Consider the following 27,398-nt stretch of genomic DNA (forward strand, 5'->3'; position numbering starts at 1 on the left):
AAGTGACCATAGAAAAAGCATTAGAAAAAAAAACTATAGAGAGGAAAAGGAAGTCAGAAGGACCGATAGAGAGGTGGACAGGAAGGAGGGGGGAAGGACATTCAGTAGGAAGGAGGTTCTTTGAGACTGTATGGGGAAGGAGGTTTCCTTTTTCTTCTGTGTGATGTCGGCTGAGAAAGAAGTCAGCTGAGAAGGAAGTCAGCTGAGAAGGAAGTCAGCTGGGTGCTTTCCTTGCCACTCTGAGCTGGCAGGCTTTCACCCTAGCATCTGCCTCTCCTTTATTGGTAAAACTGAACACTTGAGATTCTGTTAAAAACAGCATCCCATTTTCTTGGCTAAGCTAGATGCCAGTTAGTCCCAGCAATCCTCTTGTGTCTACTCCCCTCAGAGTGGGGATTACAGACATGTGTGCAATGTTCAGCTTTTTATGGGGTGCTGGAATCCAAATTCTGTTTCCCATGATTGTGTAACAAGTACTCTTGTTGGGGATTGGTCTGACGCACTGTGTATTCAGAAGCTGGCTTCTGTGCCCCAAGATCTGGTTCCAGTCCAGACATGGGCATGGTCATTTCTATGAAGAATCTCCTGTGTCACTGCTGTGTAAACATTCCTCCCCAATTATCTCTGATTGGTTAATAAAGAAGCTTAACAGCCAATGACTGGGCAGAGGGGACAGGCTAGACTTCCAGTCTCAGTCTTGGGGGAGAGGTTGTCTCAGGTAGAGGGAGGAGGAAAAAGAGGAAGAGAAAGGGCGTAGCCATGAGGACTGACCTGATGGAGCAGAAGCAGCCCAGGTGGGACCAGTATGGAAAGTAATTTGGGTCGTGTGGTTGGGAAGTAGCTAGATTAGCATAGAGGGGTAGACCAGATGACTATCTGCCCAGCTCCAGTGCTTTAAAGCTTGCGAAAATAATCTAATAGGTCTTTGTGTCACTTATTTGGGATCAAAGTGGGTCATTAGAAAGGCCCCCTCCATTATACTGTACTCAAAAAACTGCTGTTCCATCTCACTGTCCCTATGTTTTCCATTAAATAATGTTGATGTATTTTTTTTCCAGTTTTGGGGTTGGAACCCAGGGCCTGTCACATGTTAGGCATGTGTTCTCCCATTAAGGCTCATGCCCAGCTGATGCTATATGTATTACTCTGTTTTCATGTTACTCACGTAAGGAATTAGAAAAGTTTTCAGGTTTGAGAGTTGTAAAACAGCTGAAATTTAACTCAAACAACCTAGCTTTGTCTTGACAGAAACACCCAAGTCTCAGGTGAAATTTCAAATGGGCATGATCCAGTCCTGACTTCATTAAATATGTTGGAGTACCATTAGTTTTCATAAGTTTCAGATCATACTGACACACATCAGTACTTCCCCCCCCCAAAACAAAACAAAACAAAACAAAACAAACACGGCTTTGTGGATTGTGCAAAGTAGAGGGACAGGTGAAATTTGGGGTTGACTCACTTAGGCACATTGTGCTGTGTCCCATGTGTCTGTGTGAGGGTATGTGTTCTTAAAAGCAGGTGACAAGGAAGGCCAGAAGGTGGTAGTGAAAGATGCCTGACATGGTATTTGGAAGCAACTCCTGTCCTCTGAAAGAACAGAATGCACTCTTCCCTGATGAGCCATCAATCCAGCCCTAGTTCTGAGTGTTCTCTCACAACGTGTGTGGAGGGATGTGAGCATGCATGTAGAGAGCAGAGGTCAACTTTCAGGTGTTGGTCCTGACCCATGAACTCTCATTTCCATCTCATAGTGCAAAACTCACTTACTCCAGGAAATGTCAGTTTTAAACCCTCTACTGTTAAAGAGCTCAAAGTCTCTCATGAGACTCAAGGTGCTCTCTTCACTATGAGTGCATGTAAAATCAATGAAACAAAACACAATAACCAAACTGCATATTTCCAATATCCAATGGCATGGGGTAAATATCCCAGTCATAAGAGAGTAATATAGAAAAATAATTAGAACAAAGCAAGTCTGAACAAAGCAGAGGGAAAAAAAAACCAAACCAAACCAAAACAAACAGCCCCCACTGCACCCCCATCTCCTGCTTCCGAGGCTCGTGTGGAATTGTATCTGCTCTAGCAGCCTTTTGGCAGCCTTGTCCCTTCCGTTCTGCTGCTTACAGCAAACAAACTCTTTTTCTTGAACTAGTTCCAGTTCCAGTCTGCTTAAAGCTCTTTGCATCTGCACCAATCTACGGTCTCCATATCAATTTAGCATGCGCATTTCTAATATCATGTACAAGCCATTCAGGGTCTCCTTGAAGGTTCCACACATTGCCAGGCCCTAGTGGCTTTCTGGAGGCCTGGTGCGAGCCTCCAAGTCCACCATCACTTTTTTTTAAAAAACAAAATCTCAATTGTTCAGTTTTACCAATTAAAAACTCAAGAGCTAGATGCCGGGGTGAAAGCCTGCTAGCTCAGAGAGGCAGAGAAAGCACCCGGCTGACCTTCCTCCTCAGCCTACATCCCAGAAGGAAAAGAAAACCTTCCCCACAGTGTCTTAAAAAAATAACCCTCAAACTGAATGTCTCTTTCTTCTACCTTTTGTGCATCTCTCTATCCATTCTCTTGACTTCCTCTTACTTACTACGGCTTTTTTTTTTCTTTTTACTCCCTGTCAACTGGTTGCTTGCTCCACCTGGTGACCTGTGGTTGATTGTATTTAATCCTGTTTAAAATAAGCAGAAAGTTCTTGGATTAAAGGTGTGTGCTAGGGCTGAGCCACACCACAACCAGAAACAGGTTTTTCTGCAAACAACAGAACCTTGGGGTTCGCAGTATGATCAAATACTCTGCCACACTCTCACATCTTTCATGGTAGCCAAACCAGTACATAGGATGGTGCTGCCTAGTTCTGTTGCCTTGAACAATAGCTCCGTTGGCATCTCTGTGCCCGTAGAGTTGATCCTGGGAAAACAGTTCCCTAGGTGGCCAGTTTGCAGCAGGGAATCCCTTCAGCAACATTCTCAGTTCAGACTTCCTCCTTTCGGTGTATTTATATTGTTTCGAGCTGAAGCTGTCAGAGGCAGAGGTCTTGCCTTCAAGGTACCTGTCCTACTGTCCCAGCCAGGATAGGAGGTTTTTCTTTAATGGGTTAATATCCTGAGCATGACAAGAGTTTCCCCTCACCCTCCTTGTCTGCAACTTCAAACTCTCCCACTCTGTGTAAACTTCATGTTTTCATGTCTCTCTGTTCTTTCATAGGAGACCTGTATAGCAGTGAGCAATAACTACAGCACAGCCTGAATGTAGCCTTTGAATCCGGCTTCACTCAACTTCTCAGGACATGAACAGAATAAAGACATAGTTGTTGTTGTTAACATGAATGTCCTATGGCTCAGTCCCCAAGAAAGTTTTATTTGCTGGGTGGTGGTGGTGTACACCTTTAATCCCAGCACTCTGGAGGCAGAGGCAGGCAGAGCTGTGTGTGTGTGTGTGTGGGGGGGGGGGTTCTGTTTCTGTCTGAATCCTTGTGAACTGTCCTCACTGTCACTATTTCAGCATTGCGGTTCTCTGAACACTAATCAGAGTGTCTCACTCAGATCTGGTTTCAGTCATCCAGGGATTTTATATCACAGAATTCCAAACTATTCCACGTTCCTTCAGCAAATCAGCCCCAAGTTCCCCTAAACCACAATGTCAGGTTGACCTCACTCCTCGTACAATTTTAAGCATTAGTCACCTATCTCTTCTGCGTGACAAAATGGCTGGAAAATGCAAGTTAACAAAGAAAGGAATTCCCCTGGCTCACAGTTGAAGGGTCCAGTCTATGATCATGGGAAAATAGTGGTGGCAGGACCAAGAAACACCTGGTTACAGGATATCTGACATTAGGAAGCAAAGAGGATTGTGTGTGGTAATTTAGGTCATTCTGTTATTTTTGTTTAGCCAGCGAACACAGTCCTGGGGATGAAGTTTCCCACATTCAGGGTGGGTCTTTTTGAAAGACACTCATAGACACTCCCAGAAGTCAGCTTCCATGGTGAGTCTAAATCCAGTCAAGATGACAGTGATGAGTGAGCATTTTATGACCACTATATCAGTGTCTATGAACATATATCCAAAGATATGATGAATGACCTGCATTTATCTTATCATATGTAGCCCAGGTTGGCCTTGACTCCTATTACTCTTGCATCAACTTCCCAACTGGCCTGATGATAGGGGTAATCCTCCGTTTATTTATCGATTAGCAGGTTTATTTTTAGAAATTGGCATCTGTGATTATGGGGTTGGCAAGACCAAAGTCTGTATGGGGGCAGATCCCTGGTTAGACTTCAGACAGCTGCGGAAGCTGTGTTTTCAGACCAGACGTCCTTCCTGACTGGAAGTCAGGGTTTGCTTTCACATCCTGTCAAACACTCACAGAGCCCTGAGGAGGTTGCCAGTGTCTTCTGTTCTCAACTCCAGCAGCACTCTGAGTTCCTGTACTCCTGAAAGAGAAGGATTTGGTTGGGACATAATAGTAAAAAAGAAGTCAAGAGTTTAACCAGAGCAAGCAAGCAAGGAAGAATATAGTCTTTGATAAAAAGCCACTCAGAGATGGAAGGATGATTCTTGTATAGGAGTCAGGTTCAATTCCTATATCCGCATGTGGCTCAGAACTTTCTGTAACTCCAGTTTCAGGGGATCTGACACTCGTTTTTCTGCAAATCTTATGGAATCAGGCATGTATGTAGCGCGCACACACACACACACACACACACATGTGCAGACACAACACCCATGCTCATAAATAAACAAAATAAAAAGTGAAAATGCTAGGTTAAGCTGAAAGGCCATGGCTTCAACCCTGACAAGTGTGGGCCTTATCCTGCTTCATTCCCTATCATGTCCTTCCTCATGCCTCCTCTGGTGTGGCTCTTCTAGTAAAGTGAATGTTTCTCTCAGATGTCTGTTTCACCCAGCGTTATAAGCAGTTTTGTAATTGCAAGAATTTGCATGAGGTCTTAAGTACCCATGAGGTTGAAAAGTTTAGTAGGTGAAAGGGGAGCAACAGTTTGTGAAAAATTCCCCGAGGAGGACGTCATGTAGTTGTTTTACTCTGATCTCTCTATCATGGACCACTAGCTTCTGAATAGTCCCTCTTTTCTGGTTTGGGAGTCTCTGCGCTGACCCATCTGGACTTGTCCACTGACCACTGCTCTTATCCTTCTGCCTCCATCACCTACCAACTACCTTTATACCCTGTTTCAGGGCTTTGAGCTTGCTTTTATCTGCCAACCTTTGAGTTGCCAACCATTGTCTTTAATGTCCTGGCTCTGGGGAACTGTTGGTCTCTTCCATTTGCCTAACAAAAGGAGAGCATGGCCATTGGCGGATTCAGTGACTGCTAAGTCTAAGGCATGGCAATCTAGGACAGCTTTTGGACAGCATAGACTTATGTTGAAGGCAGTGCCCACTTCATGCTGGAAGGCCAATGCTCTGGGCTTGTTCTTTCTTGCCTGTTCCCCCTCTGCTCATAGTCTGACTCCTTCCCTCCACACTTCCACTCTTCCCTCTGACCCATCGGCCTCCAGGTGTGCTTTCCCAACTAGGACAGTTCTTTCTGAAGTCTGATGATGGCTGGATTCCCTGGTCTGGAATTCTTGTTTCTACCTAGGGGCTAGGCTGCTACACGTTAGGACTGAACTCTGCGAGATTGTGCCGCTGGTGAGCAGAGGCATCACAGAGCCAGTCTCCCTTCTGCCCCCAGTTCTGCAGTGAGAAATTCCGCACGCTGTGTCCCCACCAGCAAAATGTGCAGAGAACCTGGGGAGATGCTCAGGACCCTCCTGCCCTGGCCCGGGTCTCCTGGTGCCTGTACTTCCGCCTTCATGCTTTTATCTGGAGACTGTTGGCTTTGGAAGGGCAGGGACAGCTGTAAATTTGGTGGCTCAGAGTCACCTTCGGCCTTAACTCAGACAGACTGTATCCTAAAGTTCACTAGCCTCTGTCTGTCATCCTGAGTTCCTGCCTTGCACTCCAGTCAGGCCCTGCCCACCTTGTCTGGGCCTTCTGTGCAGGCAGGCAGGAAGTGGCTGAGCCTGGGAAGGATTCATTGATTCAGCCCAGTGCAGCCCAGCCCCCTGCAGTTAGGAAGGAGGGGATAAATGCATTTCACAGGAGAGGAGAGAAGGTCTTGGGGGACAGGCTGTCTCTGAAGTAAGGTACGGTGTGGGATGTGAGGCAAGAGAGGGTTCTCTAACAGGGACGAGTTTATCGGCTTTGGAGTGGCTCCATGGAGCCAACCGGCATCAGTTACCCCGAGTTTCTGGCTAACTGCCTGGGGCCAGCCTTTAAACAGCCCTTGTCTGTGTGTCCTTTCTGCTCTGGCACCTTCTCTTTATCAGTCTGTCTCTCCCTGAATCTCCCTCGTCTGTGATGTTCTCAGTCTCTGCCCTTGCTCAGTAATTCTAGACTTTCCCCAGTTCCTCTTCTGAACGTGTCTGTCTGCTCTGCAGGATGCTGTGACTGAGGTCGTCAGGGCTGGACCTGGGCTCTGTGCTGGCCTCTCCGTGGCATCTTCTGCTGCTTGGAGTGGCTTCCTGGCTTTTGGCCAGGATCCTTGCCAGGACTTACTCATTCTGTGAGAACTGCTCCCGCCTCAGATGTTTCCCTCAGGCCCCTAAAAGGGACTGGTTTCTTGGTCACCTGGGCATGGTGAGTACAGCAGAAGATTGGATTGGGGTATCAGGGTGTATGTGTTCCTCTGAAGTCAGAAGGCCTGGAGCCTGAAGCAGCGAGAAGCAAAGAGGGCGAAGTGAGCCCTCTCTCCTCCTCACACCAGCACACTCATTTGCCTTTCGGTCAAACCTGTGCTCAGAGGCCCTTTTCTTTTCCTTACCTGGCACCAGCCCACCGCGGGCCACATTCTCCCTGGGATTCTTGTGGTATTCAGCAGCCTCCCTGGTGAGGAGCACAGAGCAGTGACATCGCTGGCTTATTCCGTTTCAGTGTTGCACCTTAGGCCTTCCTGCAGTGTGTCCAAGGTCTGCATCACCGCCAATGCCGTTCATTCGAATGCTGCTTTCTCTCAGCACAGTCTTCTTTCCTCCCAACGTCCTCATTTACCCTCTCTTATCCAGTTTCCTCTCAGCATCTCCATCCTTTGTACATACCAACCCATCAGCTTCCTCACAGCTCCTCTCTCATCTCCCCATTAGTTCAGAATTCCATCACGACTCAGAGTCTGGAGTTCTTGACGACTCATTGTTTCCACACGCACGCGCGCGCGCGCACACACACACAGACTGAGACCACTCTGATCATTTTCTTCTGATACCAGTTATCTATCACATCTCTCAATGTTATCTACCTATGTTATCTATCATGTATCTGTCTATATTTCATCCTTCTACCTGTCACCTTATTTATCATAGCAGTTTGTCAACTATCTATCTTCATCATCATTAATTTCTCTATCAAGTAATTAGACACCTGTCTACAATTCAGAGCATGTGCGTAGGAATATATCTTTCTATCTAACCATTGATCCTTCAGTTTTCTCTATCTAGGTCACAAAGCAAAGAGATGAGAAGAGTGAGGCATCAGAGAGTGAGGGAGAGAGAGAGAGAGAGAGAGAGAGAGAGAGAGAGAGAGACATGGATACAGGAAGGGACACATATAGTTGAGCTGTTGACTCATCAAGAGACACAGATGAATGACCCAAGCAGGAGGATGAGCTTGGGTCATGGTGGGCAGAGAACAGGAGCATCTGGGACACCATGCTTGGACTGGCCTCAACCTTTTACATCTCCAGATCCAGAGCAACGAGGAGGGCATGCAGCTGGTGACGGAAATGGGCCAGACCTTCCGAGATGTCCATCTCTTTTGGCTGGGACCCGTCATTCCTGTGCTGAGGCTCGTTGACCCTGCATTCATTGGCCCCCTGCTCCAGGCCCCAGGTATCCATTCTAGGACCCTCCCTCGCTGCTTCTTCTCTGTCACTCAGCTAAGCTCTTTCTGTCTCTATATAGACCAGGCTGAGCAGCAGATGGGGCTATATCCAGCTGCAGCCATGTCTGTAGCTAACTTGCTGAGTGTCTTTGGATGAGGTTCTGCATCTCCCTTGCTGCTGGAATCTGTTTGAGCTGTGAGTGATGGAAGCTCAACCCCGTGTGGGCTAAGCCAGGGAAGAGACTGTATTGGCTGGGAATGTACTCAGCGGCAGAACACTTGCCTACCAGGAACAAAGTGGTAGGTTCCATCCTAGAACTGGGAAGAGAACCCTTCTCTGTGATGAACCTTTTTGTGTGCATATGCCCACGGGCGCACATGTGGTGCGTACCTGTGGAGGACAGTGGCAGCCTGAGCTGCTATCCTTGGGAACTCTATCTGCTTTTATTGAGACTGGATCTCTCACTTCCCTGGGGCTCACCGTTAGGCTGGACTGTCTGGCCAGGAAACCCCAGTGATCCTCCTACCTCTACCTTTCCAGAAATAGCACTCCCATACAGGCACTTAAAAATAGTTATTTTTGAGGCATTGATTTATTTGTTTTGAGGTACGGTGTAGCTCTAGCTGACCTGGAATTCACTTTGCAGACCAGCTTGGCCTGGAACTCAACAGAGACCCACCTGCTTCTGCCTCCTGAATGTTGGTGTTAAAGGTGTGCGCTCCCATGATAGCTCCTTATTTTTATTTTATGTGCGTGAGTGTTTGCCTGCAGGGCTGTATGTGTCCCACATGTGTGAAGTGCCCTCGGTAAGAGGGTGTCAGGTCCCTTGGAACTGGAGTGACAGGTGGTTGGGAGCGGCCGCGTGGGTGCTGTGAACTAAACTAAGGTCCTCTGCCAGAGCCATCTACCGGCCCATGGCCCCAGCCTCAGGGACTGAATCTTTAGGGTGTGCTTTATTTGGAAAGTTTGTGGTCGGAGAAGACAGGGAGTGAGTCCACTGTCTTAAGAATCACCCGCCCTTCCTCTGCAGCCAACAAAAGCAGGCCGTTGAGAGCTCAGACCCAATCCTTTGCTCACACGGTCAGGCTTGCCTCTGAGATTCAAGCTTTCTTAACTTAGCACAACTTGCATTTCTCCCTCATTATCAAGTCTGCGTGCCATCTGGTTCAGATATTTCTGAGGACGCTGAGTCTGATAAGGCTCTTTGGTGTGGGTCCTATGTTGGTACTGTCTCCACTGGGGGCTAAGTAACTCAGAAGAGCGAACTCTTAGCCGTGTGTGCATCCTGCGCCATTTACAATGTGTGCATGCTGATTCCTTTCACAGTATGGAGTGCAAGTGGTTCTGTATAGAACAGCAGAGTGCCTTTTTACTCCCCCTGTGTCCCCAGTGACATTCAACAGCATTCTTGGGAGCTGGGTACCTCCTGGGTGAACAGCCCTGGTTGGAGGCATGTAACGTATTGGGAACTCTCTGCCACCTCTCGAGTTCACTGAGTCTTGGCTGTCCCAGGCACCTTGGATAGAAGTGACCCAAGCTGGAGAGGATTAGGGACACATCCTCTGGTATGCAGAGAACTGTCAGATCCACCGAGTCCAGAGGGTCAGCTGGGTCTGGTTGGCCGTGGGGCTGCATGGCGGCTGGTGAGGGCAGAAGACTTCACAGTGGGCACATGGCTCTGAGAACAGAGGAGCCCTTGATTTTGAACACCCAGGGCTTAGTGTGGCATAGCGGGGAGAGCTGGAGGGCTCTGGGACACATCTAGGTCACATTCGGGACTGAATGGGACCATATTTAGATGCCAGTCTGGGGTTATGTGAAGGGCACAATCAGGTCACATCAGACTGTCACACACTGTGTTGTGTCATGTCTGGATAACATGTGCCCCGTCATATACACCAGGATATGCCAGGGCATGTCGGAGAGCCACAGTTGACAGTGTGTCCCATGTCTGCAAAGCCACACGGTGGACCATGTAGCAGCCATGTGAAGGCGTGCTGAGGCATGTTGTGCCCTGTGAGGCTGACCTTTGCTCTCCTCACTGCTGCAGTGTGCTCTGGTCTGCCTCATCTCCTTCCTCTTCGCTGCTTCCTTGTTCCTGTCCCCTTCTTGCCTGGCTGTGCTTGGCGGGGAAGTGCACAGCCCTGGGGCTGGGAGTCCCTATCCCTCCCTAAGTCCACCATCCACCCTCTCCATGGCCCCTGATTGTTCTTCTTCATGGCAGCTTTGGTGGCCCCCAAGGACATGACTTTCTATGGCTTCCTGAAGCCCTGGCTGGGTGAGTATCAAGGTGAGGGTCAGGGGGCACTTTGGGAGTCAGAGAAAGGTCCTGCCTTTGCCCATTGCCATCCTGCCCTCCCAGGAGATGGGCTCTTCCTGAGTGCTGGTGGCAAGTGGAGTCGCCACCGCCGCCTGCTGACACCTGCTTTCCACTTCGACATCCTGAAGCCCTACGTGAAGATTTTTAACAAGAGTGTGAACACCATGCACGTGAGTTCCTCAGACTCTGGGTCCCATGTAGAGCCTTGCAGAAAGGGAGTGGCTACAGTAGATGTTTTCTGAACGTGTATTTCTGCTGAGAGTCCTGGGAGATCAGTTTCCCCGTGTTTAAGATGAGAATAGTAATCTGCACTTAAAAGGTGACACCGTGGAGTCACGCTCCTAGCATGAGGATGGGTTCCTCACAGAAGCACTGGACACTCCATATAGTGGTTAATGCGGACTACCGGAGCAGCTCTTTCTGCGTAGGATACCAGTATAGCTTCATTGCCCCAAAACTGGCCGTAGAGATGCACTCCTTAATTCCAGCCTGGGGAGACTAAAGAAGAAAGGTTATGAATTATAGGTCAGTTCAAACTACATTATCAAAAAACTAAGGTCCATATGGGAGAAGTTGGCAGGAGAGTGGGTGAATATGGTCAAAACTCATTAAAAACAAAACAAACAAACAAACAAACAAACAAACAAAAAACAACCAAAACCAAACCAAACCAAACCGATGGTGAAGGTCTTGTGTAGCACACAGTTTACTCTGGGTTTTTAAACATGGAAAATACTGGTTCTAAAAGGAAGAAAGCAGAAATGTTACAAGGTGTCATTACAAAGGCTGAGAAGGTAGCACCTAACTGGAGACATTTCTATAGCCAACTACAAGGGAGCATGAAATCATTGAAATGTAGTTTACAGGGTATTACATCATGTCAACTTAATTGTGACAGAAGACTTGGCAGACCTGAGGAGAAAGTAGCCAGGTAACCAAGGTCACACAGGGGTAGAATTAAGCTCAGGGCCTTTGTCTCCCGACCTAACGCCTTCATCTGCGATGGTAACATTGTCTGCTCCCACCAGAGTCAGGTTTTCCCTGGGGTCAGGTGCCTATCCTGGTGTTTAGTGTTGGGAAGAGGCTCAAGCTCAAAGGTTCAGCCCTATCTCTGTCCCCTTCTCTGGTCAGGCCAAGTGGCAGCGCCTATCCTTGGAGGGTAGTGCCCGATTGGAAATGTTTGAGAACATCAGCCTCATGACTTTGGACAGTCTGCAGAAATGCTTATTTGGCTATCACAGCAACTCTCAGGAGTGAGTTCCTGCCCCAGCCTTGGAACATGGGCCATGTGCCAAGGAAGTGGGTTGGGGAAGGAAGTATTACCTAAAGGGAGGAGAGCAAGCTTTCTGAAGGAGTTAGGTCAAAATGGGCAGTGAAAGACAGGGAAAGGAAATGGTGGGTGTTCCTTCCAGGGAGGTGGAATAATTTGCAAAAAGTCAAAGAGGTGGGCAGCAGGTGAGGAAGAAGTTTAAAACAAGGCAGTTTTGAAAGGGCATTGAAGAATGTGTGACAGTTTTGTGGCAAATTGTCTTAAGTGATTCGGTTTGTCCACCGGTCCATCAAGATGAGTATAACAGGGCAAAGAGGTTCCCGCCTTGATGGCAGAGAAGTGCAGAGAACTTGTCTGTGCCAGCAAGCTTTTGCTTCCCTTGTCATCCACATGACCCCATCCAGGGGAAGAAACTGTACACATTCAGAGCAGGTTTTACACACCCATTTAATTCGCCCTGAAAATAAAACACCATCTCTGACATATACAGAAAAAGGCTTTATTACTCTCCTTGGTGCATCTCACTGTAATGTAGATTTTCAAAGTTAACAATTATGAGCATTAGACAGCCCACACATTTTTCTTTTCTTCTTCTTCCCTTCCCTTCCATCCCTTCCTGTTCTCTTTCTTGACAGCATCTCAGTTTGCAGTTAGTCTAGCCTGGAATCTACTCACTATGTAGATTAGATTGGCTTTGAGCTTCTGCTCCTCCTGCATCCGCCTCCTAAATGTTGGGAACCACAGACAGGAGCCACCGTTTCCAGCTAGTGGCCAGATCTTAAAGATGTTGAATGCCCAGCCAGAGGGATGTGTACTCCATCCTGAGTTTCCCAGAGCATGAGAGAAGGTGTCTGTACCGGGGGAAGTCCTAGTCACAGTGAGTTTGGGCATTCTAATCAACAGAGGAGCTTCACAGAGATACAGGCTGCAGGGAACCTGGAGGTAGGGTCTGAGCATGGGCAGAGTCACAGGAAACCAAGGGTGAAGAAATGATGACCACATATGCCCTGGGATCCTGGGTCAGGGTCTACTTGTGGGGAGCAGGAAACAGAGAACCAATCGTGTATGCCTTTTCTGGATGGATCCTGGTCCTGGGACTCTGGCTGGAGTTTCTCTGGGGTTTCTGTGTGCTAAGTTGCTTCCTCTCTCTGACCTGTCCTGCAGGTCTCCCAGTGAATACATTGCTGCCATCTTGGAGCTCAGCGCCCTCATAGTAAAAAGGTCCCAGCAGCTCTTCCTGTTTGTGGACTTCCTATACTACCTCACTGCTGATGGGCAGCGCTTCTGCAAGGCCTGTGACCTGGTGCACAACTTCACAGATGCTGTCATCAGGAGAGACGCCGCACCCTCTCCAGCCAAAGTGCTGATGAGTTCCTGAAGTCCAAGGCTAAGTCTAAGACTTTGGACTTCATCGATGTGCTCTTGCTGGCCAAGGTGGGCTTATGTGGGAACTAGGTTACTGGAACCTTCATGTTCAGTGTTAGATAGAAGAAGCTGGTTTTGACAAGGATGGTGATTCTTTTGATGGCTCCTTAAAAGAGCAAACAGTGGCCAAGAAACCAAGGAAGAAAGATTCTGGAGAGGTCGGGGGAGGCTTCTTGTGTGTGCTGTGGGTATCAGAATCTGTCTCACACCACTTCAGACATGGCACAAATTGAGGGTCTCATGTCTCCAGGATGAACATGGAAAGGAGCTGTCAGATGAGGACATTCGAGCAGAGGCTGACACCTTCATGTTTGGAGGTGAGGGTCCCTGTGTAGGGCTACAGAAAGGGAAGGGATCTGTTAGTCCCAGGCTCACCTGTTGGGGGACCCTCTGGGATCTGCCCATTCCTTCCATCCATCCCTTCCCCATCCTTCCTGGGGAATCTCACTGTCTAGACACTGTCTAGCCTGCAATGCTGAAACAGCCCTGAAACACAGCTTTCCTGTTTATCCCTCAGGTCATGACACCACAGCCAGTGCGCTCTCCTGGATCCTGTACAACCTGGCGAGGCATCCAGAATACCAGGAGCGCTGCCGGCAGGAGGTGCAGGAGCTCCTGAGGGAAGGCGAGCCTGAGGAGATTGAATGGTGAGCACAGTCTATGGAGTCTCTGCTCTTAGAGCTGCTGGCCACCGTGCACATTGCAGCTTTGATACAGGGTGTATCTGGGTAGCTAAGGCTGCCTGACAGGGTCTAAACACCTTTGTTTTTAAGGAGGACATGGCCAGTTTGGACATCTCGTCATTTAATTAATTAATTATATCTCACACAGCAAGTTGGCTCACATGAACCCGATTTGTTTTCCTTGATTCTCTTCCTCTGATGTTGTGAATTTCCTTCTGGCTTTTGTGCCGTTCTTTTCTTTGTAGTTCATAGACACCCCTTCTTGAACCCTTGCCTACTTTTTAGTAACACTTTGTACATTTCAAAATACCAGGAAAAGGGGAATTTTGACGTTCTAACATAAAGAAATGACTAGTCTTTGAAATGATAGAGAGTAATGATTAACTTATAGTTTTAGTGTTCCTAATGTATTGAGAGAATTTACCCTGTATTTGCAGGGGTCAAGAATTTTTTTTGTTTTATTTTCTTAGATAGGTTCACATTATATAATACTGGCCTGGAATTCACTGTGTAGATCAGGCTGGTCTCATACTCTTAGAGATTTGTCTGCCTCTGCTTTCCAAGTGCTGGTTTTAAAGGTATATGCAAGAATTCATTTTATTTATTTGTTTTCTTTCTTGTTTTGTTTTTTGAGACAGGGTTTCTCTGTGTACCCTTGGCTATCCTGGACTCCCTTTGTAGATCAGGCAGGGTGGCCTTGAACTCATAGTGATCTGCCTGCCTCTGCTCCGGAGTGCTGGGATTACAAGCATGTGCCACTGTGCCTGGCTATTTTACTTATTTGTTGAGATAGCTTTTTGTTCAGGTCATGATAGCCTCCAGCTTACTCCAAGGCTGACACTGACTTTCACCTCTGACCCTCCTACCTTCTCATCTCCAGTCCTGGGATTCTTTGCCTGGCTGCATTTAATTCTTTTTGTTGATCATTACTAGTCCTTTTGTTTTTCATTTTTTGTTTTTGTTGTTGTTGTTTTTGTTTTGTATCCCTGGCTGTCCTGGACTCACTTTGTTCAAAATCCCAGGCTGGTTTTGAACTCTCAGAGATCTGCCTGCCTCTGCCTCTGAAGTGCTGGGATAAAAGGTGTGCACCACAACTGCCTGGCTCATTGCTAGTTTTCTTAACATCCTCCTGCAAACCGCCTTTCCATTTCCCAGCAGTTGTGTGCACTGTCTTCTTGTATCTGCTTTTCGCTCTGTATTCCTCAGGTCTCATTAGTAACTTATTTTTTAAAAATGTTTTCATTTTTATCACTATAGTTTTGTAGTAAGTTTTAGTGGCTGTTAGGTTGGTTCCTTCTTTTATTTTTAAATTTACTTTCCATTGCCTGAACTTAGCTCTTCTAACTAGAATGAAGTTGTTGAATGGGAATGCAGTTAATGGTGGACACTTGCCTATTAAACAAGGCTCTGTGAAATCCAGTCCCGGGAAAGGCTTGTCAGGTTGTAAAACACAAATTCTCTCCCCCCCCTCCTCTCCTCCCATCCCCACTCATGCTGAGACAAGGAACTTTAATAAACTTCATCAGGTCATAAACAGAAAGGGCATCAAAGTAGGAGAGAAGTTGGTCAGGAGGACAAAGGTGTTTGGCAGGAGTGGGAGAGCAGGAGAGAGATGAGAGTGTAACCAGGGTGAGTATCATCAATACACATTACGTAGGTGTCTGAAAATACAAAAATGCATTAAAAAACAAACAGCTAGGGGTTTATTGTATAGTATTGAAAGTGTTAACATGGAAAGGCCTAGCCAGGTGGCGTTTGTCCACACCTCTAATTTCAGAGCTCTGGAGTCAGAGGCAGGCAGATCTCTGAGTTGGAGGCCAGCCTGGTCTATAGAGCAAGTTCTGGGACAGCCAGCGCTACACTGAGAAAGCCTGTGTCAGAAAATGACCCTTTTATCATAGTGAGTCATTTCCCCCAATGCCACTCTCCTATGGAGTATATATATTCATTTAAATAACTTCATAGGCCTTTAAGGATCTTTATCTCTGCTTTTTTAGTATCATTCTATAATTTATTTTTGATGCACCGTCTCCTCTAGCCCAGCTTGGCTATTTATTTACTCTTGATCTTCCACCGTCCATTTTCCCGAGTACCACCACATCCAGGTTGTTGTAGCAAAACAGTACACTGAATCTTGCACTGCAGATTTATCAGATGATTTAAGGATATCTTTGGAGAGGTATGCTTTAATTAGAAATATTTCAGGTTAAGCTTTTTCCTCATGTTTTTGTGATTTGGGGTAGGGGGTGTTAATCTTTGATCTTAGTTGACTCCTGTGACCTCAAAACTTGGGACCTGGAAAGGTTGTTCTTAATAGTTAAGAGACAAAGGAACTGGCAAACATCTTTGATTCATCTGGGATACAATTAGTTACAGAACCTAGTGTGAGAGAGAAGTAGTTAGAATCAAACCAGATGCAAGTGAGGCTGAGCAGGGTAGTGTTTGGCTCCTGGATAATCGTGTGGTGTGTTCCTTAGGGACGACCTGTCCCGGCTGCCCTTCCTGACCATGTGCATCAAGGAGAGCCTGCGGCTGCACCCCCCAGTCATAGATGTCCTCCGCCACTGCACCCAAGACATTGTGCTACCTGATGGCCGGGTCATCCCCAAAGGTGCCCTCAGGGTCATGGGTGAGGGGAGGGCAGAGGGGAGGCCCCTGAGTTAGGGTGATGGTCCCTAGGGCAGCTCGGACCTGCTACTGACTGGACCCTCCTGCCCAACAGGGACCGTCTGTGTCATCAGCATCTTTGGTGTTCATCACAATCCTTCAGTCTGGCCAGACCCTGAGGTTGAGGGCATTTCTGGGACCTGGGGAGGGGGAATGGCCTTAACCCGGGAACAAAAAGCTGTCACTTCTGTCTCCATGTCTGCCGTTTCAGGAGCTGGTTAGGTCTGTGCTGCTCAGAGACACAACCTAGAAGCCTAATCTTGCCTCTTTCCCCCAGGTCTATGACCCCTTTCGCTTTGACCCAGAAAACCCTCAGAAGAGGTCACCTCTGTCTTTTATTCCCTTCTCCGCGGGGCCCAGGTGAGGTCAGAGGGCTTAGGGTGATGGGGCGGAGTCTGTGGCTGTCAGTGGGAATAGTAGGGGCCAGTTGGGATGGCTGGGTTCTGGGTCTCCTTCCTACTCCCTACTTAGGGTATCTGCAAAAGTCTGTAGAGCTCGAGGTTGGAAAGTGAGGGGCTGACCATGCCCGGACCGGCTCAGGTTGGTTCTGAGCGCGCCAGTGTGGGACCCTGCACAGTCAAACTCCCCACCCCGTCCTCCTGCAGGAACTGCATAGGACAGACTTTTGCCATGAGCGAGATGAAGGTGGCGCTGGCGCTGACTCTGCTGCGCTTCCGCGTCCTGCCGGACGACAAGGAGCCGCGCCGGAAGCCGGAGCTGATCCTGCGCGCAGAGGGCGGGCTGTGGCTGCGGGTGGAGCCGCTGAGCGGGCAGTGACCCCATGCTCCTCGCCCACCCACCTAAGGATCCCAGAATTAGCATGGCTCCATCGGGTGTCGGCAGGTAGCGCTGGAGGACTGCAGAACCAGCTGTGGTCTCAGCGAGAGGAGGCGGGACTGATGTCTTTGAGCCAATGATCCTTGTTTGCTGGAAGCAAGGCTTTCCTGCTGAACAGAGTTCTTTTCTAGCTCAAGCATGGACCTCATCCTGTTAGAGCCACTGTAGCTTTTTGAGCAGCGAAGGAGGGTGCAGAATATCGGGCCCATTCGAGATTCTTAGTCACTGAAACAAAGCCTTACAACCATAGTTTCCATTTTCTTGTACTTCCTCCTCTCCTTGAGCATATTTGAAGCGACCCTCCAGTTTCTGTCTTCTTAGGGCTGCACTTACTGGAGTGGGCTGCGCCACTACACCTGGAGGGATATTTGTAAAGTTTGAGTAAAATGGTTTATCAGAAAAGGGAAATCTCGGCACCATTGAGAAGCGTGTTAAATGGCACTCAAGCCTCATGATGCCCAAAATTACTAAGGCAGCTTAAAATGAACGGAATCACCCTTGCGGAATTCTTCATTTCACTTTTGTCTGGGGCAATGTTCATTGAGAATATCACTTATTTTACAAGATTCTTACAATTTTCCTTTCTTGTAGCCCTTTCGAGCTTTGACCCCTCATGAGACTATTAAACCAGTGTCAGCTGGGCATGGTGACAGGTACTTGAGAGTGCAGGACTTGGGCAGTGCGATCCTGAGTTGGAGACTATCTTGGTATACATAGCAGGTTTGGGGCCAGCCTGGGCTATGCTCTGAAACTGTGTCTTTATAATAAAAATTAAGCCTATTAAAAATTTGAGTTTCACTTTTTTCTGACATGAGAAATGAATTCAGGGGCTCGCCACACAGCGGGAGGCAGGGGCATGGAGATGAGGCTGGAGCCAGCACTGCCAGGGATCAGGTGTGGGAATCTGGGTAAAGGAGCAGGACCTGGCACTGCAAGAATGCAGACAAGCTGCTGCAGGCACCTGGCAGGTCCCTGCTGCCTGAGGGGGTGACACCCCGGAGGTGGTAGGAATCAGCCTGGCCATCGCTGGCCTCATGCTGTGTCTGGTGAGGAAGGGCAACCTGCTCTCTGCTCTGCCACTTCCACCCATGCAGACGAGAAGTGCATCACCACCTGCTTTCAGGCATCCCTGTCTCCCAAGTGCTGGGATTAAAGGAGTGTACCACTGAGCCCAGCTAAATACCTCAGCTATGCTTTTATTCTGCTGTTCTAAAGAACCCCTGAGAAGCAAGTCACCCCGGTGAGGTAACATCTGGGGCTGAGTTTCCCTGGCCTCATTCTCTGCCCACTGCCAATGATGGCTCTGTCAGGGACCCCAGCATTCCTCTTTCCCATTCCAGGCCTAGCGGTGCCTCATGAGAACTGAGACTGGAGGAGGAGTTAAGCTGGCTGAGCATAACCAGAAGTCAAGGTTTTGTGCTGTGGGTGTTAGCTGGCAGTCTCATGCTCCCTCTGCTGGCCTGTGCCTGCCCCACCTGCCTCAGCCCTTGGGTTGCAATGGGCATAAGTTGCCACGGGTAAAAGGCCTGGGCAACACAGAGCAGGGCAGGTCTGAATCAGGACAGCGGAGCTGGAAGCAGCAACTAACCCAAAGCCAGTGAGGGTAGGGGATGGACTGAGAAGGTGAGGCTGGTCCCCACCACCTTCATTTTACTCGGGCACAGAGGCAGAGATCATGACAAAAGTGGTGGGCAGATTTCTAAAACTTCCCAGGGCCCAGCTGTCCTGGAGTTCAAGGCCAGTCTGGTCTACAGAGAGAGTCCAGGACAGCCAGGGCTGGCAAAACAAAAACAAAATCAAAATCAAAAAACTTCTGTGCTAAACACACACCCTCTTTCTCATAAAAGACAAAAACAAAACAGGAAGGCACATCCGAGTATGAATAAATGTATACCAGAAGGAGCTCAGTTTTACTTTACAATTTTATGAAGGAAAATTTGTAACTACACACACACACACACACACACACACACACACACACACACACACAATCTGAGCCAGCAATAAGACTTTGTTTAAATTGCAAATACATCTTTTTTTGTTGTTGTTTAAAAACTAGATTCAGAAGAAGACTGTAATTCTCATTCATTTCAACATTTTAAAAATATTTGTTTATTGGGTGCTTGTGTTTGCAAGTTTGAGGAAAACTTGAAGGAGTTGTTTTTCTTTTCCCGTGTGGGTTCTGGGGATCAAACCCCAGTCTTCATGCTTTGCAACAGGAACTTTTACCTGCTGAGCCACCTCCCCAACCCCTCATGTTCAACTTTTCTCCCCATTTCTGTTCTCATTTAGAGTGTCTTTGTAATTTTGTTTCTTGGAGTTGGAAGCCAGGACATTGCGCAGTCTAAGCAAGTGCTTTCCCCCTGAGCTATTCCCTTGGATGACTCTAATTTTTTTTACTGTCTTTTAATGTCACTTATTCATGAAAAGAATTGAAAAATCACTCAGGTTTCATGGTGGCTGTAACACAGGCTGAATTTAACCCAAATGAGTTAGCTTATTCCTGACTGAAGCATTCAGTCATATGCATGATTTTAAATTTAAAAAACATTGTTTATTTTACATGTATGGGTGTTTTACCTTCATGTATGTGTGTGCCTCACACATGTGCCTGTGGGTTAGAAGAAGGCGTCAGATGCCCTGGAACTGGAGATACAGGTGGTTAGCCACCATTTTGGTGTGGGTTTGAGGAACTGAACCTAAGTCTGCAAGAGCAGCAAGTGCTTTTAACCATTCCATTGAGCCATCCCTCGAGCGCCTTGTGTGAAGTTTTAAATGGCCCTGAGAGCCAATGAAAACTCCACTTCTGAATGTATTGGGATCATAATGACCTTTGACTTTAGTTTCTAGCCCACGTCAGAGCCTGAGGGGAGTATTACTCACCACCCATAGGTTTTAGACTTGGAACAAAACAGAGAGGACAGAGGAACTTTGGGTTTGACTCCCTTGGAAATGCTGTAAATGTGTCCTTGTCTGGGAGGGTACACAGTGGCTGTTTTGGTGATCACTGGGGTGGACTATTTCAGTGACTTTAACTGTGCAATTTTTGGCCAGCACACTTGCATGGTTGGCATAGTTTCAACAATAGTATGTTTTTGAAAGAGACAATAGGAATCCTACAACTATAGTCTTAATTTTAAATATCTTTGGCTCTTTTATGCTGTTTGTATTTTCATATGGGTTTCTATGTGTCTGTTTCTATGAGGAGTTCTTCTAGGATTTTGACTGAGACTTATTTCAATCAAAAAAGCAATTTGAGCAGCTAGAGAGATGGTTCACAGATTAAGAGCACTGGTTGTTTTTCCAAAGGACTCAGGTTCGATTCCCAGTGCCCACATGGCAGCTTGCAACTATCTGTAATGCCAGATAGTTGGGGGATCTGACACCCTCAGACAGGCATAGGTGTAGGCAAAACTTAAACATTTATATAAAACTTATTTGAGAAGAATCAAACATTATCGACACCCCTGTCTATAAACATTGTACACCTCTCCATTTATTTAGGTCGTCTCGGATTCCTTTCATCAGTGTCTTGAGGTTTTCATCATAGGTGTGCAGAGTAAGCAGGGGCAGCAGAGCCCAGCCACCCTCTGTGGGGAGAAAGAGCAGTTTAAGGAAAAACTGCTGGGCTGCCTTGAGAGTGGAGGATAGCACCCAGCAGCAAAATTGTTGGGTTTTATATGGGTATCTAGCAGGGAGAGGCTGTTCAGGTATTGGAACTGCTAGGTGCTTACCTTGGGTTGAGTTTCAGACAGAGGAGGTACTGGCAGTTGTGGTCAGGAGCATTCAGATAGCCTTTAAGGTCTTCTGAGAAACACTTTAGGTTTTAAAAGACCAAAGAATTAAAAATTAGGTTTGTTTGCTTTTTTTTTTTTTTTTTTGGTTATTGAATTAAGGTTTAAACCACAAGCCTGAACAAAGGCCAGATAGGTGCAGACATGACCTATGGGGAGGAACCAGCCTTACTGCATTCTTTTCCTGCCCACTAAAGATACAGTTGCTAGGAAAACAGCCCAGAAGGCCTGGTGGAACCACTTAAAGAGACACCGTCTCCTGGCAACCCACCCAGATGACCAGGACAGAACCATTTATCGACTTGGCACCTAAAGTAAACCAATCATTTCAAAAGTCAGTTTCCCTTGCCCAATCATGTAACGCCAAAGCATGTAACTCTCTGCTTGCAGTTTTGCTCTTTAAAAACCTTGTTCCCCTAGACTACACTGCTGCATACCTCTCTGTTTCCACACGGACCTTGTGACCCAGGCTCAAGCTTGTATCCAATAAACACTCCTGTGTTTTGTAGCAGAGTTGATTCCTGGTCATCTTTGGGGGTCTCATAAACTGGGAATAACAGTTTCTGTTCCCTAACAAAACCCCAGCTCAGGTGGGAGCTGGTCACTGCCATCAGCACTGCCACATTGGGGTTTGTTTTGGGGACCTAAAATGTGGCACAAATTTTCTTAGATTTAATCCTGAATATACTTTATAAAGCATAAATAGTTTAAAAATGATTATTGGAAATGTTTGTTTTCTAGTTGTTTATTGCTGGGACTTGAATCTTGTTTTCTTTAAAGGGCTGTTTTAGGTCTTGCATGTTTCGGTCTGCCATTTCATCCTCATTTCACTGTACTTCCTGTTATGTTGTGCAGGCAATTCAACTGGCCTTCCCTTAGGGAACTTTAGGGTCCTGACAGTGTCCTGTGTCAGTGTACAGTGTACCTGCATCTTATGACATCATCTGGGCCAGGTACATAGTGACCTGTCTACCACTCCCCCTCTGTCTTGCTCTTTTGCTCTTCCTCTCTCTTGCTTTCTCTCCTTTCTCTGTTGGAGCACCCCTATTCCCCACCATGTCTTTCTATTTTCTTTTCCTCTCTATTTCTCTACCTCCATCCAATAAATCTCTTGCATATAATACCTGTGGTGTGTGTGACATCATTTTTAAATAAATACTAACATTTGGTGCGGAAACCCAGGAGGCTCCTCTAGCAATGTTTAGACATGCTAGAACTCCTTTCACATGCCCACCCACAACAAATCTCTCTCTGCACCCCCATCTCCTGCTCCTTTCATGACTGCTTAGCCTGTGTTGGCCTGTCGCTCCCACCTGTGTCGGTGCCGCTTCTGGTGGCTGCTCAGGACTTTTTCTTGCCTACACTCTGCTCTGGTCTTTCAGGATTTGCTCACTCTCGCTGGACTTCACTATTAGGTAAGCCCATAGCACCAAGGGTTTTAAGACTGCTCTCAAACGGCTTTAAATTTTGCCACCTCCTCAGGCCCCAAGAGTTCGGGTTTTAAATTTCCCGCCTCGTTTGCCTGCTTATGTTTGGGGCAGGGTTTTTGAACTGGGCTGACAGCTGCTCAGCTGTGCCACCCACACCTCAATATGTCACCATGGCTGGGCACGGCACGTGGTAAGCCGCCATGCTGATTTTAGAATAGAGAAACTCCATGCGCTGGAGTTTCACAGATGCTCGCCCCTCCGAAAAAAAACAAAACAAAACAAAAAAAAAAAAACCAAAAACAAAAACAAAACAAAACAAAACAAAAAACAAAAAAACCAAAACAAAACCCAAAAACTCGAAGCTTGGAGTTAAATTTTCACAACCTATATACATGTATGTATGTATGTATGTATGATTCAACCTTGGTTCAAAATAATTTTCATATAATGCTAAAATTTCAAAGTTATAAAGCTCTATTTAAATCAAGCTAATTTAAAATATATGTCTAACTGCCTATGTCTTTATCAATTCCTGAATTAATAATAAATGCTAATTCTCCCACTGTGAGTTGCCTATTATCTGGATTTCCCACTAGCTGTTCCAGCCAATGGATTTGGTATAATAAATTCAAATGTAATTTAAAAATTCTTCTATACTGTTCTTCTCTGTTGTTTATCCTAAATCTCATAATTCAGGGGTTAGTAAGTAAAAGTTTTTGCTTAAATACTTTATATGATATAATTCCAAGGATACTCTAAATTAAGATCTATTAATTTTAGAGGAATTTATTTGTTTATGTTAAAACTTGGTCATTGTTCCAGCTATACCACTCCTAGGCATATATCCAAAATATGCTCAAGTATACAAGGACATTTGCTCAACCATGTTCATAGCAGCTTTATTTGTAATAGCCAGAATCTGGAAACAACCCAGATATCCCTCAATTGAAGAATGGATACAGAAATTGTGGTACATTTACACAATGGAATACTACTCAGCAATTAAAAACAAGGAAATCATGAAATTTGCAGGCAAATGGTGGGAACTAGAAAAGATCATCCTGCATGAGCTATCCTAGAAGCAGAAAGACACACATGGTATATACTCACAAGTGGATATTAGACATAAAATATAGGATAATCATACTAAAATCTGTACACCTAAGGAAGCTAAGCAAGAAGGAGCACCCTGGGTAAGATGATCAATTCTCATTCAGGAAGGCAAATGTGATAGACATTGGAAGAGGGAGAAAACAGATAACAGGACAGGAACCTACCACAGAGGGCCTCTGAAAGACTCTACCCAGCAGGGCATCAAAGCAGATGCTGAGACTCATAGCCAAACTTTGGGCAGAGTGCAGGGAATCTTATGAAAGAAGGGGGAGATAGAAAGACCTTGAGGGGACTGGAGCTTTACAAGGAGAGCAACAGAACCACAAAATCTGGGCCCAGAGGTCTTTTCTGAGACTGATACTCTAACCAAGGACCATTCATGGAGATAACCTAGAACCCCTGCACAGATGTAGCCTATGGCAGCTCAGTGTCCAAGTAGGTTCCCTAGTAAGGGAAACAGGGGCTGTCTCTTTGATCACCTCCTCCCTCGGGGGGGGGGGTCAGCCTTACTAGGCCACAGTGGAAGACAATGCAGACAGTCCTGATGAGACCTGATAGGCCAGGGTCAGATGGAAGGGGAGGAGGACCTCCCCTATCAGTTGACTGGGAAAGGGGCATGGGAGGAGAAGAGGAAAGGAGGGTGGGATTGGGAGGGAGTTACAGCTGGGATACAATGTGAATAAATTATAATAAAAATAAAAATAGTTAAACAAACACAAATTAAAATAACAAAAACTTGGTCATTGTTCTATATCTTCACTATCAAAAAGGTTAAAATATCTTGGTCTTATTTTCTAAATATGGTAATATTATAAATCTATAATATAACCTTAGACTTTTATAAGCTATGGACTTTTATATACTAAATCATACAGGAAACTGTTATGTTCTCACTTTAATGGGCTATGTTTATGGCTTTTAAGGTTCCAACTTAACAGGGACTAAACCTAAAGTCCTAAAACTGCAGGTTAATAGTCATTCATTTCAGAGAGGATCAAGTCCTCTAATGTGTCCAAAAATATATTTATAGTCCTACAGATGCAAACATGGTCTCACTGCTATTTTAACTGAATGACTGAGGATGGTCCCTGAGCCCTCCCACACAGGAGTTGGTAAAAATGACTTTTAAAGCCCAAGAGCCTTCCCAACAGGTTCAGCCACAGCAAAAACTATGCTCGCAGACCTTGGCTGCTGCTCTGAGGCTGTCAGCATTCCTACAGAAAATAACCCTGAGGTCTGCAGGGCCTACTGCTGCGGTATAGCAACAGTCAACTCCCCCAGGCAACTGTTTCAAAGACAGCCAGGCTCCAGATAAGTGCTGCACCGATTGTCTATCTCAAAAGGTGGGATTCCTCCTCCCCCCTTTCCCTGGTTTTGGGACTCCTCTTTCCTGGCTACTCAATCACTACATCCATACATCCAACACCAGCAGACTGATAAGTTCCCTTCCATGGTGGGTGTAAATGTATCCCTTTTTCTGAGAGACAGACTGGTAGCTCTCCATTTCACTGGGGAACGAAGGTACCCCCCCTTCTCGCCGCCCTCACACCGACGCCTTCCCTTGGGTGAATAATCTTGTTCTTCTTACAGACAAGGTCTCTCTGCTTTTCCTTTCTTCTTGCATCAGATGCGTCTTAGGAAAATCCTAGTACTAGGTGAGGCCATGTCTCCCGGGAGTCTTCCCTGTGGGCCCTGGCTCTGCTCTTGATGACCTGCTTTGCCAGCATGTGCCCCCATACCTCTGGTTCTCCTGTACTTTGTGGGGACGCCCCAAAGACAGGCAAAACTGACTTTTCTCTCTTCACCCATGGAAATCCTGTCTTCCACCATACACCCAGGCTCTCCTCTGAGATACCTTCTTAAATAATTTTAGGTTCATTCCTCCAGCACCCGCTTTAAGGTCCTCTAGGCTTACATGCTTGTGCAACCAAACTTGGCCTCAATTTCCTTAGATGACAGATCCAAAGCAAAATCTTTTAAATTACTGTTGGTGAAAGAGTAAATGGAGGTTCCCTCAGGTAAGTGGAGGTTCTCCTGGGGTAAACGGAGATTCCTATGTTCAAGTCTTTTCTTCTGTCTCTACTCTCCTAAAAAGTTCCAAACACACATCAAAGTAATGTACACCTAAAGACATTTTCTCTGTAATCTACTTACCTCTGTCTTCTACCTCTATGTATGACCCAGTGTAGTTGTTCTCTTCATCCCTGTTCCCTTCCCCCTTTCCACTCACCTTTTATTGAGAGACCAAAGAATTAAAAACTAGGTTTTCGGGGTGCTGAGCTAAAAAGTTTAAAATGTATCAGGCCAGTGGGCCCTGCTGCTTCTAGGCAAGTCAGCTAACTGCAGGGAAGAGCTGGCCTTGTTGCGAAAGAGAGAATCCGTTGCCAGGAAACCAGCCAGGATGGCTCCCAACTGGTTCCAACTAGGGAAGGCCAGCCATTCCAACACCCCCCCCCCCCCCCCCCCCCCCCCCCCCCCCAAACACCCAACCCCCCCCCCCCCCCCCCCCCCCCCCCCCCATCCCCCGACGAGAGAACTGAAAGCCAGAATCGTTCGTGATCCTGGCACTTTCCCACAGCAAACAGTTTTGAAATGCAGCATTCCTCTTTTCTGTATTAACCAGAAGTTTGCCAGGCTAGAACCCCTTGCTTTGGGCCTGCCGGGAGGGTCTGGGACCTATAAATCATCCACAATCCAGAGCTTGGGGCTCTCTGCTGGATACCAATGCCTTGGTGTCTATGGGAGTCTGGTCCAGGCTGTGAATAAAGATCCTCACGTGTTTGGCAATGGATTCGACTCCCTTATGGCCTTTTGGGGATCTTGGGAATTGGGCACAACATTGTCTCCTGTCTTTGTCATTTAATCCCTGACCCTGACCCTGACCCTTTAGGGGGAAAAAAAAATCTCCTTTGTGCTGAGAACTTGGTCTTAGGGGTCTTGAGCTGATACTTTTCACTTTGCTTCTGCCCAGGGTCGTGATGATGTATGGATACAAAGGGTGAGAAAGGATGGGCCTTTTGTGTTCCACAGACTCTGCAACAGCCGCCCCTGTGCAATTCTGACAAAGTTAAGCCTTTTTCTGGCTGGCTACCTAACAGTGTGGTCTGTTGGTTTCCCGACCATGGAGAATTCTCCCTCTGCAGGACAGTTTGGGAACTGCAGGCAATGGAGAGACAGGTCTGTCAGAGTTCAGCTTGGGTATGCTAGTAACTGTTGTGGGGATTGGGAAGGGCACAGAGTTCTTTTCTAAAGGCTCTAAGACCTGACTCTGTGTCCTTGATGCCAGGACAGAGGGTCACTGAATTTGCCCCTCCCCTTCTCATGGAAGTTCTGCAGAGCCTGATGTTCTATGGCAGTTAACTTCCATCTGACAATTCCGTCCAGGAGGGAGGGGAAGGCTTATGAGACTCAACAGGCAAACAGATATCTTCAGTAGCTAGCCAGATTATTTTTGTTTGTTTGGTTTATTTGTTTATTTTCTCAAGACAGGGTTTCTCTGTGTAGCTATCCCTGGCTGTCCTGAACTCCCTTTGTAGACCAGGCTGGCTGAAACTCATAGAAATCCACCTGCCTCTGCTTCCCGAGTGCTGGGATTAGAGACGTGCACCACCATGCCCAGCTGGCCAGATTCTCTCTCCAGGTTTATGAAGGAACAAACCACTAACTGTAGGGGAGGAGACTCAGAGAGCTCCAGGGCTGCAGCTTTCCGGGGTGGCTCCCTCGTTGTGGTGGACTGTTCTGAGTCATCCCTGCTTCTGTAACCGACCCCTCATCCATGTTTCCACTAGCAACCACAATAAAAACTCACTGGTTCACTGAGTTGGGCTTTGGTTACTTTGGTCTATGGTAAAACACCATGTGACTCTGTTCCTGGGACGACACGAACAAACCAAACAGGGAAGCGATGCTACCGAAGTCCAACATAGTGAACCGGTGAGCTTTCGTTAGGCTTACCTGCAGGAGCAGGGGTGCAG

General features: G+C 46.8%; 1 protein-coding gene and 1 long non-coding RNA gene across 2 annotated transcripts; one reads left to right on the forward strand and one right to left on the reverse strand.

Moving 5' to 3' along the window:
- Window positions 1-6,450: 6,450 nt before the first annotated feature.
- On the forward strand, window positions 6,451-17,854 carry LOC129680339 (cytochrome P450 4F5-like). Its single transcript, XM_055611942.1, is given in 13 exon segments — window positions 6,451-6,648; window positions 7,748-7,892; window positions 10,110-10,163; window positions 10,248-10,375; window positions 11,337-11,458; window positions 12,640-12,800; window positions 12,803-12,909; window positions 13,151-13,217; window positions 13,418-13,547; window positions 16,061-16,194; window positions 16,306-16,370; window positions 16,528-16,610; window positions 16,856-17,854. Coding segments are annotated over 13 exon segments (1,566 nt in total). The 3' UTR covers window positions 17,028-17,854.
- On the reverse strand, window positions 17,366-25,750 carry LOC129680340 (uncharacterized). The gene is made up of 3 exons (XR_008720677.1): window positions 25,655-25,750; window positions 20,822-20,904; window positions 17,366-17,443 (listed from the first exon to the last, which is right to left on the reverse strand). It is a non-coding gene; the product is annotated as an uncharacterized LOC129680340 (long non-coding RNA).
- Between the last annotated feature and the right edge of the window lie 1,648 nt (window positions 25,751-27,398).

This window comes from Psammomys obesus, unplaced genomic scaffold, assembly GCF_907164565.1.
Source record: "Psammomys obesus unplaced genomic scaffold, mPsaObe1.curated_primary_1811, whole genome shotgun sequence".
Lineage (NCBI taxonomy): Eukaryota > Metazoa > Chordata > Mammalia > Rodentia > Muridae > Psammomys > Psammomys obesus.